Here is a 17307-nt window from a genome sequence, read left to right as displayed (position 1 = left end):
GGAAATCCGTGAGTAGCTAAACAACCCAATTGCTGAAATTTGGCTATTTTTTGAGGAAAAGGAAAATATGGTAATGGTTATATTTCTGTGTATTCTAGGTAAATTGAGAGGTAAAATTTTGCTCGAAATTATCTCTTGACCCGAACCACGAATATATATATATCCGACACTACCACCATTCTATTTTTCTTTGTGTAGCACAGCTGTAAATCGAATTCTTCGCGCCCCTCGCTTCAACTGTCATTCACCTCAAAAGCTCGAGTCTGACATCCGTCATCGGTATCCCTCTTTCGTCATTTTCGCGCATACACCAAACATAAGAAAAAAGGCAAAATATTGACGTCCAGCACTGTGGACAAAGAGACCGAGCGAGAAGGCAACTGGCAAGTCGCACCGCTTAAGCACACAGGTCAAAACGGAAAGGCAAGTTTTCGATCGGAGCATCAGAAAAAATAATAGTGATTTACATTTCCTTGATGGTGGACTCCGAAAAATTTCTGTGCCATCGTTGTGCGCTGCTGCTGCTGCTTCTGGCTTTTATTTTTCCCGAAAAGAAGAGATTCTGCTGCCGCTAGAGCATTCCGTTACGGACACTAGCAGAAGTTTCGGAAAAGGGTACGATTAAATCCCGTGGCTGTGGTCGCCCAGTACGAAAAGAAAATTTTGCGTCTCGCGAAGGAAGCAAATTTTTGCGTGTGAGTGCAAGGAAATTCGCTTTTCCTTGCGAGCACCCTTAGGTTTCCTCCCCCCTTAGCTACCCACCGTGATGTGTGATGAATAAGGTTTATTGATTCGCCCGAAGTGTCCATATCGTAAAAGGAAAAACGAAAATCTGTAAAAAAATCTGGAACAGAAATGTCATCATGGCAGTATTTCTCCGGGGTGATAATCAGTTCTTGTGAGTAGCCGAAGATTTGGCAAGAATTAAGTGCAAAAGTGATCGATCCTGAGTTTTCGTGTTTCTGTTTGTTTTGCGCACGAGAAAGAAAAAGTTTCACAAGTTGTTATTACCGAAGCGAAAAAAACATGCAAGATTTGCATTGATAAAACAAACGAGTAAAGTTTTGCGTCGTTTGATCAGGCGATACAAGTGTGTTAGATGTAAAAAAGGAAGCAAAAAAAAAAAAAGAGTGCACACTAAATGTATGAAAAGATACGAGTAAAGCCATCAAAGTGTAAATATAAATTTTCAAGTAAATCTTGTGTCCAGTACGAAAGTTGTTCGAAGGTGACGATTACAGGAGCTGAGTTGGGTAGTAGAAATTTATAACTGTGCCAGTGACTTCCGTTCCGGGTAATAACCATGGAAGTGGTTGGGAACTTTGAGTACAACAGTAAAGATCTGATTGGTCATGGAGCTTTCGCCGTTGTCTTTAAGGGCCGTCATCGGGAGGTGAGTTTTCCCTAGATATGTTTTGTTTTTAAAATATCATTTATTATTATTAGTTCAGTATATTGAAATGCCTGTCAATGACAGTGATTTTGTAATTATTATAAGGTTAGAATCTGCAAAGCACACCAACAATGATAAGAGAAGTTTCACTAACCCAGTTACCATTTATAATCACAATACGTCCATATCGTTCCGTACAAAATCGTTTCCGCAGACTCGCCATAATTCAGTGGCATTGGAAGTATTCAATATAACCATACAGAACTGCGCTTCAGCTTTCGTTGCTTACAAATACCTACTCGACGGGAGGAAAAGTCGGCTATATCAGGTAAACAAAGACATCACCCACTGTTCACCTGATAAGCAGCTGCGGGCAACGAGACAAATTAATCCCATTCATATTATGCTCATCTTCTACTCTCGTGGTGGTAGATTACGAAAGATTTACTGTTCAAGAACAATCTGCGAAGGCAGACAAATTTTTTTAACCATTTTGCTTAATTTCGAGTCATACCTGATTTTTTTGGTGACACGAAAAAACATCATCATTATCAAGTTAAGGAGAGGTCCTATAGCCACATAAGACAGCGTCTAATCCTGATCACAGTGGTAGGGATTTGTACATAATCAACAGAAATTAGATTTGACAGCTGACTTAGTAAAAACCTCTATAACACATCAAAATACGATTGAATACTTTATGAATTTCAACCGAGATTCCACAACCTGGTTAATTATGCTGGACAGTCGGAAATTTAAAAATGCGACTGGCACACTGTTACGACTGGAAATGTCGATGTTCCAGTTTGAATTAAATTTTTGAATATTTTTCTCACATCCAGTTAACTAGTGGAATCCCGAAATCTTCTAATTTTTGTGCATTCACTAATTTTTTCCAGACGTTTTACCATTATAATTTAAATAACACTAGAAACAGACTTTTAAAATCCCTGCAATCCCTTATCTCCGTATATAAAAGGACATTGTACTACATAATCCTTCGACACAATTTTCAAATCCAAATGATGTACAAAATTACGGAAAACTTTTCCAAACCCACTAATGTTGGTATTTCAAGAACCAAGTATGCGCTTAAAAATGATCGATGTAACTTTTCAATTTAAGTCGACGACTTCCGGTTTCTGAAAAGCTGGATAAAACTAAAAAAAATGTTCTATAAATCAAAAAATCGGTGACACTTTCATTTTCTTAAAATCTACGTGATTTCCGCTCTCAAAAAATCCAGAAAAACCGATCATGTACACTACAATGTGGGTATTTTTGGAATCGGGATGACGTCCAAGAACCCAATACCCTTTTCTATCAATCTAGATGTAAAACTAACTAAAAATTTTAACACTCGCATTATGCAAGAACTAATCCTGGTTCGAGCTATTTATTCATTTATTGATAAAACGTTTGTTTCCTAATGTCGCGTACCTCTAACAGCTATACAGTCTAGTGTGACAAACTAGACTGAAGCTGAATTTTCTACACGCAATTTTTTGTATCGAGTTGAGCGAAATTTTGCATTGAAGGCGTGGCCACGCAATTTCGAGAAAGAGAAACGAACCAAAACACCTTCGATACTACTGAGTGATTTTCATAAGCACCGAAAGAAAGTTTTTGCTTTCCCGATGCGAAAATCACTCCTGTTCTTAGATTAAACAGTTTGCGTTAATAATATTTGACTGATACGGTGTTCGAGTGGGCACAAATAAACAATTGAATCGGAAAATCACTCACTTTAGCAGTGAAAATTCTTGAAATGAGGGTTATATCTTGCTGTGCTACACTGTTCATAGGCAACACTACCGTTTATCTTTGGTGCCTTGGTCGTTATTGTAAAAATGATTATTGAGAAATACATGAACATTTCACACTAGTAGTAGTTGTGAAAATTCTCATAACTCTTATCTTCAAGCATTTATAGTTTTCAAAAGAACCGATTCCATAATCTTCAACTATAAATGCGTGCTGCAGAACGCTGATGATCGCACCGGTAGCATTGAATATTTTGCTTGGCCGCGCAAAATAAAATATGCTCTCCGCTGTGCCAGCAAAATATCCTGCAGCATACGGCAGCCTGTTGCTGCCGTATGCAAAATAAACGTAAGGTGGTCCGCAGTGCCTGGAAGTTGACTCGTATGCAGCTCTCGTTTCTCAATGTCGCGTACGTCTAACAGCTATACTCCACTCGCTATTGTGTGACAAACTAGACTGAAGCTGAATTTTCTACACACAGTCTTTTGTATCGAGTTCAGCGTAAATTTTTGCCACGAGGGAGTGGCCACGCAGCTCAGCGAAAGAGAAACGGAACAAAACACTTTGTTGAATCAGAATATGTAGGCAGTGGATTTTATTCCTTCCATGTTAGTGTTATCCGTGCTCGGGAAGCAAGGAAATAGCAAGGAAAGTGTATGGGAAAGCTCGACCTTGGAACTTTTCATCTTTTTTCACCATTAAGCAAAAAGCAACAATGTTAAACATTATATCAAACAATTGTCACACATTTTATCTATCCACTGGCATATAAATGATTAAGATGCAAGTCGTTTGCTTGCTATAATCGTTTAAAATCTGACGCAACCAGTTTCATTTTCAATTTCATAACATGCAATCTAGTATAGAAAACAAAGACGTAGTTCACGTCAAAAAAATTTCGATTTTCCCAATTTCATATACTACCCCCTTGGTAGATTTCCGAAGGTCGAAAAGTCACAACTTTGAGCGCTTTGAGGCACCCCTAAATCATGTCCGAATGAGCTGAAATTTTGTATAGATGATTATTTTGGGCCAATAAATAAAATATACATGGTCGGTTTTTGAAATTTGATGATGAAATTTGTCATTGCATCCTAATGGACATGCATAAATAACGCAACGGCAGCAGTTGAATGAGATGATCAAGTTGAATTCCGCGACGTGGCGGTGGTGATGGAAGATGAGACCTATCACCCTGGATGGCAACGACTGGCAGGGCACTTCGTATTTCACTGTCCCCACGAAGGAAACGAGCTCCGAGGTGAAGTTCATTGCACACATCAAGTTCCCCAAAAAGGTGCTGCTGTGGCTGACAATCAGTGAGAAGGGGATGTCAAAGCCGCTTTTCTTTCACTCCGCACTGGCCGTGAACGGGGAAATTTGTTGTACGAAATGTCTGCTGGAGTCGCGCCGTTTATGGAGAAATACCACAAGAGCGAAAAAAGCGGTGGTTTGGCTAAATATAGCGTCGGCCCACAACCCGAAGCGATCATTCGAGGAGATAGAGTGGCTGAATGTCGATGAGGTACCCAAGTCGGCGAACCCACCCAGCGCTCGCCGGCTACGTCCCATCCAGTATTTTTGGGTAAACCTAAAGCATAAAATCTACTTCAACAATTTTGCCGTGAAAACTGAAAAGGAAGTGATAAACAAAACGAAGAAAGAACTCGAAAACATGCCTGCATGCATGTTTACGTCCGCAATGGCGGAAGGCCGCTCGCGCATTCCATGGAATTTTATCAAACTCAATCATCTGTCTCAGTTTTGTTCAATCATCATCCGAAAAAAGTCCATTTGTTTAATGCAAACGTTTCTTCCGGTTCAAGAAATCCGCACAAATCGATTATACATTCCCCTATATAGACTATTTGTAACAGGATGACGGCTAGACACCGATCTGCGACACCATTTTTAAATCCGGAGGATACCGTTTCTAGAACGCTAGGCATAATTGGGAAAAATGCCTAAATACTCCTACTCCCGTTTCCTACTTCTACTTCCAGAACTGACATGATGCCAAGAAATAGCAATTTTAGCTGTGTAAAATTGAAAAAAATTTAAATACTCTCCAATATTGACATTTATAGAACAAGGACTATGGCAAGAAACTGAAAACTGGGGTTCGATGTCATTTGGTAGCTTTCCTGTTTGCAAATAGCTAATAACGCTCGAATACAGCTATTTTCGTAAGCCGGGTGAAACCTAGAGGCTGGAAAATGAAGGTGCAGTCTAATATGATATTCAATCGAGGATTTTTAATCGATCATTGACTAATAATTATTATTTTACTGCGGAGAGCCCGAAATACATAAAAAATAATCCGGAAGCTGTAATATTTTTGAATTGAAATCCTATCATGAACGTCAACCGACATTCTGAAATCTATCTATATAGTAAATTTGAATTTAATGATCCATCATCGCTCCGAAACAGCTCAACACCATACTTGGCTCAGGTGTTTCTTGACATAAGCGAATGGTTATAGTAATGTAAATCAAAGATTGGCCCCTAATTGGTATGATGATCATTACCCAATCCCAGAGGCGTTTCGTCCACCTGTTCAACCTGTTCATAGGACAGGTAGACAATTTCAGAACAATTACTCGAATTATTTCTCATTTGTAGCATGGATCTGACATCATTAAGTTTTCTTGTAACCTTAATGTTATTTCGAACATTCGAAAATTTTTTTGATTTTCAATTTATTTCCACCAATTTCAATTTCTATTTATTTCTCCACCGTGAAGAATATAACCTGGCTAAACTCACTCTACACTACTCAACCCACCCGCAACACAGCTCACCCGTAATACAACACAACACAACGAGATAAGCAGTAATGACTACCGTTTGTTCAAATCATTTATCTGAACTAGCATTCATTCAAACACTTCTCTGCATTTTCAAGTACTATAGCGTACGCAGCCAGTTATGTACATAAAGCGTGCACCACTACTAATGCGCAGCCTTGCGTAAAAATGACATTTGCGGTTCAAAAATTATGTTGAACCAAGCCGATGGAAACGATACCGCCTACGCCGACCCCCACGCCCACCATTCTTTGATGTTCGTTCATTGAAATTTGAGAGAGGCCGCGAGAGTACACAGCTCTCAACGCTCAAGCGAGCGTCGGGTCGATGCAAAGCCGAGAGTGCAGCGAAGGGTTTTCATGTATTTCCTCATTGATGACATTATTCTTCACGTGAGAAAAAAAGTGTCGCTCAGCGCTGAGTGCAAAAATATATTGTATTTAATTTCGTTTATCCTTGGACAAAACCTGCATCAAACTTTCTCCGAAACGCTTCGGCTGGCCAGAATGATACTGACATTGCCTAATACAACGGCGTCCGTCGAACGAACGTTTTCGGTTCTCCGACGGATCAAAAATTATTTGCGGTCTAAATCGGGCCAGAATCGATTATTTGGTATTATGATGATGGCTGTGGAAAAAGATTTACTCCATGAGATGATGCTGACGCCATTATTTTACGACGATATTATCGACAAGTTTGCGTTAAAAGTAAACCGAAGGATTCCTTTGTTATATAAATAAATGTTGATAAATAAAGCTTTTAAAATCTGTTATCGCAATACTGTTGTTTTAATGTGGCAAATGTCGATTGAACAGGTGGCCCACTTGGTCACGCGTCGCCTCTGCCCAATCCGGTTCAAAGTTATAGATTTTATAGTATTTAATTTTCGAACTCAACCAATCAGACCTCAGTAACTTCAGAGCTGATAGTGAATCCCGATCAATCGCACTGCATATTCAATCAATCGTTGGTGCAAGGGAAACTTCCCAACATTTAGAAGCGCTCCTATAGGTTTCCAGTCTTCAAGAGCAGTGATCGTTGAAATATATTAATACCGTGGAATTACCAAGCAAGTTGCTTGAAATTATTGTAAACACTGTTATCCTGAACTGCATGCAAAGTTACATTTTCTCCAATCAGCATGGATTTGGCCGTTCCGTAACAACAAATTTGATTGACATTTCATCAAACTGTATCGCTGAAACTTAGGTATTGAGGGGTAATATCTACCAAATGCTCAAATAAACAAGGCTTTTTTCATATTTTTTTTTACAGGACCTTTGAGATGTGAGGTATATAAATAATATATCATTGGATTGAACAACTCTTGCAGAATAGACAAAATATTTTTATTGCTATTTTTGTTACAAAATGGCGGCTGTGCAGCGATTGCCGTTAACCGCTTTTTTTTTAAGTTGTTCCGCGGCGAGCAGTAGAAGTCGTGCCCAACTCCACCTATAAACAAAACAATTTTTCCTCATTATCTACATAAGTGTCGCTAGTGAAGTACACATGATTATATTTTTAAAATTTTTCTTCGCAAAATGGCAACGGTTTGAAAATAAAAGTTCTGTTTCGACAAAAAAAATGGACTTTGATTGTTTATAACTTTAGTTGTTGTTAATCAATCGCTTAAATCGTGTGTACTTCACTAGATAATGTAATGAAGAAGCTACAGTTAAAATTTCAACTCAATCGGATGTAAACTTATTCAGTTCTACTGCTCGCCGATTTTGAAAACATAGTTTTGAGAAAAACGCGTTTAGTTTCAAAACGCTATAAATCTTAAAAATCGCAATAATAAAGCCCCTAATAATTTTTTAATCTTCAGTCAGCTATCCCTGTGCCGTAAAGTTGTCCTTCCGGGGCTTTATCTTCCTCTTCTTTCTTTTTTATCTGATCTAAGGCTGCGCCTTCGCTGTATTAGACATGCGACGCTTAGTGACTTTGACGCGGTTTGCGCTCGATCCAACGCAAAATTCAAACTTGTCACTCATATTTAAGTACTTTTGAGTATAACTCACAGTTAAAAAGTATAAAAAAATTCAAACAAAGAACGTACACAACGAGAACGGCTGATCGACTAAACAAATGGAAATTGTGAGTAAACACGTGCTGTTGAGACTCTGTAACGGTCGAAACTTGATACAGCGACCTCTATACTTCAAATTTGAAAGACAATATCGATCATAGGTAACTTCCACTACAGTGACATGCGTTCGTTTAGACGCACCATGTTTTTCATAGGTTTTTCTTTCAAAACTAATTGAATTTTGAATGTCATCACTTATTTTTGTTTGTTATCATAAACTAAAACAAACAGTATTGTTTCTTCAAAAAAAGTGCACTTGATAGAATAAGAAATGCGAAAAATTAAAAATAAGCTGATGCATTCGTTTAGACGCACCTCAAAAGCCTTCCATCTGCTGGATCACCACCAAGATGAATCCCAGCAACTACTGTAAGCTTCTGGAAGACGTTATGATTCCCTACTTGGAGGATTATATGGATGAACCTGTTGTATTTCAGCAAGACAACGATACTATTCATTTTTCCCGATAAACCAAGGCCTGGTTCTCTATAAAAGACATCACCGTACTTGATTGATCAGCATGTAGTCCGGATTGCAACCCGATCGAGAAACTCTGGGGTATCTTGGCTGCAAGAGTTTACGCCAAAGGATGCCAGTTCAACACAGTAATCGACCCTTAATCATGCATACGTTCATGCTGGCAACAAATCTCTGTAAATACTCTCCATAACCTTGTCAATTCAATGTCCAGAAGAGTATTTGTAGTTATTATGAGTAAGGGAGGAGCTACAAAGCATTAGCCAACTGATTGACTCAGAAAATTTGAGCTTTTACTACGTTGACTTGAGGTGCGCCTATGCGAATGCATCAGCTTATTTTTAATTTTTCGCATTTTTTATTCTATCAAGTGCACTTTTTTTGAAGAAATTATGCTTTTTGTTTTTGTATATGATATCAAACAATAATAATGGAAGACATTCAAAATCCAACTAGTTTTGAAAGAAAAACCTGTTAAAAACATGGTGCGTCTAAACGAACGCATGTCACTGTAGTTTACAAAGCCTCGAAATTGAAAATAAAAACGAGCATCGCCAAAATAAACGAGAAATGTTATTTTGGAGCATGAAAGTTGTTCATTAAAAATTGATTTAAACGGACTTTGAGTTTAGATCTGTACTTGGGCGATGTAGATTTCGATTCTTAGATAGTTTAAGCATGATTTAGGCCAATAAAAAAATGGCGAAAAGAAAATTTTTTGCAGATATTACCCCTTAAGTAACGACTATCATAGGTTTCCACCTAAATCTCAAAAGTCGAAACTAGAAAGGTTCAGACTTGAACTGGTTCCTGCTAAAATTCCCACCAGTAATTGAAACAGTTTAGCTTCGCTTTTGTCACTTGAATTTTGAAGAAAAATATTTTTTTGTTGAAAAACACGTCCAGTTTGATAAAATTGAAAATGAAAATTACACTGGTCGACAAAAGTGAAAAAAAGTTGTTCTTAGCTCAAATAAGTACCTTAGAAATACTATAGCTTCTTAACCTGTTCATTCTGGTGCCCCTGGTAAATGCAGAAGTGCATCAAAAGACCGCAGAGTAATTGTTCGCCGTGTTCGTCGTTTTTCCGTTTACTTACGGGAAAATTTTATTGAAGTCTCTGGAGACTTGAGGCATTTCCGAAACATCTAGGGGCACCAAAAGTCACAGGAACAGTGTTATCAATTAACTACTTTGAGACACACCTGCTTTGAGAAAAAAATCAATCAGATCTGGAGTTCTGGTTGGATCAGTTAAATAATTATTTTAAATTCTTGACTGTAAAAAGTAGAAAATTAGAAATTAACAATTTTGCAATCAAACCCATATGCTAAACTCTGTCGAATGCTTTTTCTATGTATAGAAGTGCTGCTCCACTTGAATAACCTCCAAATTTATTAGCTCGTATCATCATAAAATGATTGCTTGACAACTTTAAACCTCAGCTGGTTTCTTATCCGGCTTTAAAATTTGATTTTTTTTAGCATTTTTTAATAATTTGGCGAAATTATCATTTCATGAGAATTCCTCAAAAACTTTATTTAAAATGTTCAAAATCCCATCGTGACGAGGTGCCTTTATACTCTTGAAAATTTTAATGATAGATTTAATCTCATTTAAGTTAAATTCAATTAATTCTGCGGGTGAAAATTCCGGGGTAGAAATTTGATAACATTAACTTACTACTTACTCACTATATTTCGAGTTATGAACACACTCAAACTACTGAGCAAGTCTTTGAGTTTTCTGTTAATTGGTTGCAAGGGAGTAATCACCATTTTTAATTACTGGAATATGACAATGGTGATAATGATGCTTGCGTTAATGCGTAGAAGGTGCGTTAATAGTTTGGAAGAAATTACAAGAAACCGAAAAAAAATCTCGTCCAACCACTGGTTTTTATAAAAAAGCGTATTAATTAGCATAAAATTCGCTACTTCTTGATGACTTGTTAGTATTTACTTGAATACTTTTCAAAAAATTTAATCACTGCTAAAATGGATGCGTTCTTCTAAAAAATTACTTTCCAGGAAAATTTCATCTATCTGAAACAAATTGTTATTGAGTGTTGTTGTAGGGTTTCTGGTGAACGTTCACATCAAATGCATTGAAATAAATCCAATTCAGAACTAACTCCGTAAAAAATCCCGAGCCTTTAGAATTTTCTCTGATGACTTTTAAAATTCCCTGATATTCCCTGATTTCCCTGATCGAAAAATTAAATCTCTGATATTCCCTGATTCTCCCGTGTTTTCCCGGTTACTTGGGGTGAAGGACTGAGAATTTTGCAAAATCTATTTAGAAGGTAGAGCTCATGGTTTTTGAAATTTCATAGTCAATGTAAGAAAATAAATAAATTTTAGAATAGGCAAAGTAAAATGTCCACAGTGGAATAAGCCACATAATTTAGCGTTCCGTTCGAACAGGAGATTAGAACTAAGTATCAAGAAGAATAACGAATTCAATATGCACGCATATTCTTCTCAAATAAACCATTTGCAAGACATTTTTGTTCTTGTATATCTATTTCGAGAGTTTGTCTCTATCCTCTCCAGGGAATTGTAATTAGGCGATATTGTTAGGAAGGACAGAGGCCCGGTATAGAGTAGTGAGCTTGAAACGGAAAGGTAAAACTTACAATAATATGAAGTGCGGAGTACAGAAAACACCTGGACAATATCAGAATAGATCTAATCTCTGGTTGCAGTGATGAGTCCACACAGAAAAAAAACTCACTTAAAAAAATCCTTGAAAATTCGAATAAATCAATTTTTATTGTGATATGAAAATTTAGGTTGAACTATTGTGTATTATTAACGACTGGTATAAGTTGTACGGATAGGATTGCTCTGGCTTTCTCAGTCTTTTTAAAGATATTATACGACAATCTGTTTAAATTGCCCGACGTTTCGGCCGTTTTTGGTGGCCTTTTTCAAGGACATAATTAAACTTCCCTTGAAAAAGGCCACCAAAAACGGCCGAAACGTCAGACAGTTTAAACAGATTGTCGTATAATATCTTTAGGTAGAACATTCGATTATATTCGTATCGATACCTAGCTGGTCAAATAACATCCAGCCACGATTGCACTGAGCTCAAGCACGTTCAAAACGTTCGCTTCTATCGAATTCCAAGTAGACACCGGAAGTCAGCCCAGACGATCACAGATTAACACTAATAAACAGAGAAAAGTATTGATTTTTCTTTTCATTCATCTGAAAAATACCGTATCCCACACCGTACCAGTAGCGAGCGCAGCTCCCCTTGCCGGAGTGTTACTCATGCAGAATATCTTATCGTGTTTTTTTTTCATAACATTTCTTTCAGAAACATTTCCCGGTCGCGATTAAGAGCATCACCAAGAAAAGCCTCGCCAAGTCGCAGAGCCTGCTGGGGAAGGAGATAAAAATTCTACGGGAGCTCAGTGCGCTTCACCACGAGAATGTCGTCACACTGCTGGCCTGCACCGAGAAGGATCACAACGTGTACCTGGTGATGGAGGTAAGTCTCACATCTCTTTTTTTGCCCATTTATTCATGTAATGACTTTGCGCCCGCTCCTCAGTCCTCCTCTGCATTGTATCGAAGGGTTAGGGCAAGCAATCGTTGCAGAAAAGATTTATCGCACACACGTAGAGTGGGCAGTTTTGTGTATATCCTTCACTTTCATCTACTTGGGGAAGAATTATTATTTTAAGTTGCTGGCAGACATGCCGGTAGTCTTCTGTATACGTGCATGCTTTTTGCTGCCGAATGGAACCGAGCAGCTTTGTGTTGTACCGTGGCCTATTATGATGAGAAGCAGTTTTTATGTTCCAGCCGGAAGTTAATTTTCTCTGCCGGTACATTGACCGGGATTTATCTAGGGAAGGGTATTATTTTTGTAGCGAGAAAATGTCATCATTATGGCTTCTTGTCAGGTTGAGAGATTTTGCAACCTTCAATTGGGTGTATGTGATTTCTTACGTACATTCATACTGTTCCTTTGGTTGATTCAACTAGGTTAACATCTTAATCACATTCTATCAAACGAGTTCAAGGAAGGATTTTTGTCTTCAGCGGAATAAAATTAGATTAACACTCTTTCGAGCACTCGATGCTCGAAGTGATAATCACCGGTTGCGCGTCCGATTTGTTCAGTAACGAATCAAACAAAACACAGCTGCTTTCGTATAACCACGCTACTCGTAGCTTTTTGCCGGCAGATTACGATTGTTGACGAGTTTCTTTATTTGAAAAACATCGACCCACACGCGTTCGTCTGATTGTTCAGTGAATCGACCAGTTCCACGGACATGATAACGGGGTACGTCACGAAAATCGTACACAAACGAACGTGATTGAGATCATGATCAGCCGGTGAATGTTTCAAAACGGTGGCGCGGGTGATTCGCTATGGAATAATCAGCAGCAAACGTCATTGGTAAATAATAAACAATTTCAGCAAAGGACGGACGCCAGACGCGTGTTTATTTTGCTGGCAAATTGCGCAGAAAGCTTGCTTTGGCGAACCCTGTCTGACTTTTCGATTGGCACGCACGCCCCACGCGGACACTGAATGCTTAAGCTAATTAGCAAAGGTGCTTGGGCAATACTACCTCAATGAAGGCTCGGACTATATTCGAAAAGAAGAGCAAACACCTTTTCAAGGTAACCTCGTTGTCTGGACAAATGAGTCTCTCGGGGTGAAGACTGTAAATTTGCGTGCATGAATCACAGAACTTTCTGAGGTAAAAAAATTGTGGTTTGATAAGCAAAAAGTTGCTTTGTAATCTTATCTCTCATAAAAAAACTTTATCTATTCCACTACGTTCTACAAGGAAGGATAGGTTTGTTAGGTTGCAAAAAAAAACGGCGAACTGATGTATATTGGAATCGCACAAAACTTTATTTTTTAACTCAGCTCTTTGTTTCAAAGTTTGTAAATCAGTGGTCAAATATATTAAAGGTTGGACTCAATTCGTAGCGTTTATTAACAATCCATAGTCATACACACAAATACAAATATTCGCCGTAATCGAACGCGTCAACATACAGGTCGATTTATGTCCATAAAAAATGTAAGGTTACAGGACGATGTGATATTCGAAGATGACTGGTTTCAAATTACGGTGCAAGGTTTCAACTTCGCACTTGGCAATACTGATCACGAGCCAGTTTATTCGATATCAGTTTGTGAACACATCCAAAAACAATTACAAGCCACCTGCAGACCCCAGCTTGCAGCCATCACCTAGTAGCAGCATTACGTTCTTAAAAACAATGCAAATAGCAAAGGCCCCATATTGCTTCCTTGAAGAACACCTGATTTATTGATGAAATGCGATGAAATGATTGAAGCGAGTTTTATGCGTAGAACTCTTCCACCTATTCGCGCGATTTTATATACGAGCTCCAATAATTCGGCACAAACAGAGTGACCAGGAATATATCTATGTTGAGCAGTAGAATTGTAATTACTACGCTATATTAGTGAAAGGAGCGAGGATTTGATAAGACTTGTTCCTCATGGCAAAATAAAACCGACCAGAAATTACGGGCTCTTCAGGTAATTGTGATCGGGACGTAGTATTGGCAGGTTGAACGACAAAATAAGTCTCTCTCATAGTAAATCAGAAGAATATTAATACCCTCCGAGAAATTGTAATTCCATAAGACTCCTTCCTTTTGACATAATAAGTCACTAGTTGAATAAAGTGAATTGCAATTTGGTAGAGCAGTAAGCTTGAAACGGAAGGGCAAAACCTAACACACAAGCACGGATATAGATAACAAGCATGGAACTTACTGCAATCGGGATACTACTAGTAATTGAAAATACAACACAATATCACAATAGATCAAATAGCTCTAGTCGCAGTGATGAGTCTACACGAAGAAAAAACATGTCATATGTGTGAACTGGGCCCAAGGTTTACAAGTCATTCAAAAATAATGTCAAAGATTGCTGGAACACAGCTGAAGGTAGGGAAACTAAACAACGTGGGTGGAAAATTTTAAATTTCGATTAGCGGCAAAAACTTATTTTTATTACTTCAATTGAAAATAGCTAGGAATTCTTCGCATTATATCTTCTATTCCATATTTTTTGGGAGTAGAACAGCTTGGATATTCGACAGAACACTTTCCTGAGCAATTGTGACGCCAGATAAAAGCTTGTTCACCTTCTCGTCATTGCGGATTGTCAACTGCTAATAACGCTTCGCTTGCAGTTTTACATCGGCCTGCAGCAAGGTACTCCATTGCAGCCGCCAGGTCGACAGGTGCTCCAGCACCAACGCGCATAAGTTCCATTACGCAGCAGACGATGATTCGACCTACCAGGAATTTAAGCCCAGCACGAGAAAAACGAGACTTAGTCTTTCCTTTGCCTCCTTTGCCACGATCATACATCATCACTCGCAAATTAAATTGAACGAAAAAGCAAAATTACGATGAATGAATAATAATGATCTGATAATGCATTACACTATGTAAAAGTATAGTATTTTAGATGCCTAACAACTTTGCAGAAGGCACTGAAGAGCTAGGATGTCCCTAAGAAAAGCTATAGTTGTTCAAAGTTAAGTATGTCGATTTAAATGGAGAAAATCCTGTTTTCTGCCAGCATTACCAATGTACCGGCACCAGTAGGATTCCCATCAGAAATAACCTGTCGTAACAAGTTTCTACACTCAGCTGGATCAAACAAACAAATTCAGGTCAATATTCTAGGCGTAGGTAGAATATACAACGTGTTTCAGAGGTTACTTTTGCTGGAAATCTGACTAACGCCGGTACACTGGCAGTGTTGGCAGAAAAAATGATTTGCAACATAAATTTGGACATACTCAACTTTGAACAGCTACAGTATTAGCTTTTTGATGTCTTCGGCCAAGTTATTAGGCATCAAAAAACATACAATTCTCCATATAAATTTGAAATGCAATGCGCCAAGCGGAGACTAAACCAATCGACTTCCGATAAATTTAGGATTGTTTGGGGATCCAAATAGAACAAAAAAACTTGGTTCTGGCTTTCTGCTATCAAGTTTCGTTTTTTTTTTTTTTTTTTCATATAACGATTCCCCACCCTACTCGGTATAGTAGAGCCGATAGCGTGTAAAATGAAGGGTAAAATCCCATTACACACAAGCAGGGATAAAACAATAATAATATGCATTCCAGTTCTCAATAGCGATATTGCTAATAATAGAAGTACGGGATACAGCAGACACCCGGGCATATCTCACAATAGATCAACGATTCTGGTCGCAGCGAGGAACTCCATACAGGAAAAAAACTGAGAATTAATTGATTAGTATCGAAGATTTCAACCTTAATTTGAAATTCTTCGAATAATTTGGAATAGTGCTGCTCTTAGTTCTCAATATTTTTTGTAGATCATTTATCACTTTAAACCAAGTTTTTGTTTCTTAATGATTCGTAAGGGATTCCATAAATGGCATTACATTTTTGATTGCCTTTTTCCACTTTCCAAGAACCGTTTCAGTTTTAATAACTGCATAAAGTGGCAATTTTTTTTATGATTTTATAATTTAATGAAGAATTTTATTTCATTTCGGCCTTTTAGAGTTTTCTATAATAATTGTCGTCTCGCTTTTATTATCATATTTCAAGATCAACGAGACCATCTGATCGCGCATGCCTATTTCAAAAAGCCAATAAAGCACAGCGATAGCAAGAACAAAATAAATCCTACTCAAGTTCATGCAACGGTGAAAAACATTATAAGATTGAAATCTTCCACTAACGGGGCCCGTTATAAAGGGTACTGGAATATGAAATCTGTTCCACAGTAGTTGCTTTGCTGCTTCCTGCCTCGGTACACAAATGTAGCGTAATCGTACGTAAGTAAGGTGGCGGAATGGATTGTCGATCGCAAGTGACAGTTAATCTTAACAGTTCAAAGAAACAATCACGATCGAAGCAATCGGTTGAATTTCTCAAAAGCGCGCACACGATGTGAAAACGTTAGCAGATAATACGGCCGTAGACCCTGTTTGGGGCACGCTACTACGAGCCTACCGCAAAGCACACGCGCGTTTGTTCAAGGACACCGCAGCAGGCAGAAGGCAGTCAAATCCGCCGCGTTGATGAATGCGTGCGTGTGTTGCTGTCAGCACGGAGTAACTGTAACAACTAGTTTACATTGTGTACTGTTGTTTGTTGTTGTATTGGGGCGTTTCGATTGATAAATTGACAGGAAGGAGAGTTTCTTTTTTGCAGTGAGCTTGAACTGGGAAAGCTAACGCAACGCGTATCTCTCGAACTCGACAGGTGGGTTTTGAGGCAGGATAATAACGCAATAATTCTATTGAAATCAAGACCGGTTTTTATTGTAATTAGTCCACCGAAGGTGAACATATGCTGTTATGAATTATGAAACATTCTGTGATTGAGTCTAGTTAATTTAATATTATTCATTAGGTTTTCAAGCTGAAACCGCCAACCCTGAATAACGTTGATGCGATGGTGTGAAATGGCTTTACAAAATAAACTTTCTCCTGCTGACCGGGTCGAAATCTGACTGAAGTGCTTTTCATGAAGCGAAGCCTTGGCTCAAACATTTCAGGCTTGACCCTTCCTTATCAACGGCAAATTTTGCAGCCGGTTGTTAGGGACAAACTCTGCACCTTTGTTTGATGATAGTACAAACTCGGGATAAATGTTTAGAAACAACAAAGTTGCTAAAACTAAACATACTTCGTATCAGAAAAGTGTTTAATTAGCAATCGGTTATTCACGTTGCGAGGCAATTAAAATGGAG

General features: G+C 38.2%; 1 protein-coding gene across 1 annotated transcript in view; it reads left to right on the top strand.

Annotated features, from left to right (window-relative positions):
• The first annotated feature begins 392 nt into the window (after nt 1-392).
• The window catches only part of LOC129724115 (serine/threonine-protein kinase ULK2), a 58908-nt gene continuing 41993 nt past the window's right edge, over nt 393-17307 (top strand). Inside the window, exons 1-2 of the mRNA XM_055678749.1 lie at nt 393-1393; nt 11867-12040. Of these exons, the coding sequence (XP_055534724.1) occupies nt 1304-1393; nt 11867-12040 (264 nt within the window). The 5' untranslated portion in view covers nt 393-1303. The remainder of the gene's footprint in view (nt 1394-11866; nt 12041-17307) is intronic.

This window comes from Wyeomyia smithii, chromosome 2 (assembly GCF_029784165.1).
Source record: "Wyeomyia smithii strain HCP4-BCI-WySm-NY-G18 chromosome 2, ASM2978416v1, whole genome shotgun sequence".
Lineage (NCBI taxonomy): Eukaryota > Metazoa > Arthropoda > Insecta > Diptera > Culicidae > Wyeomyia > Wyeomyia smithii.
This window is presented reverse-complemented; position numbering and strand designations above follow the sequence as displayed.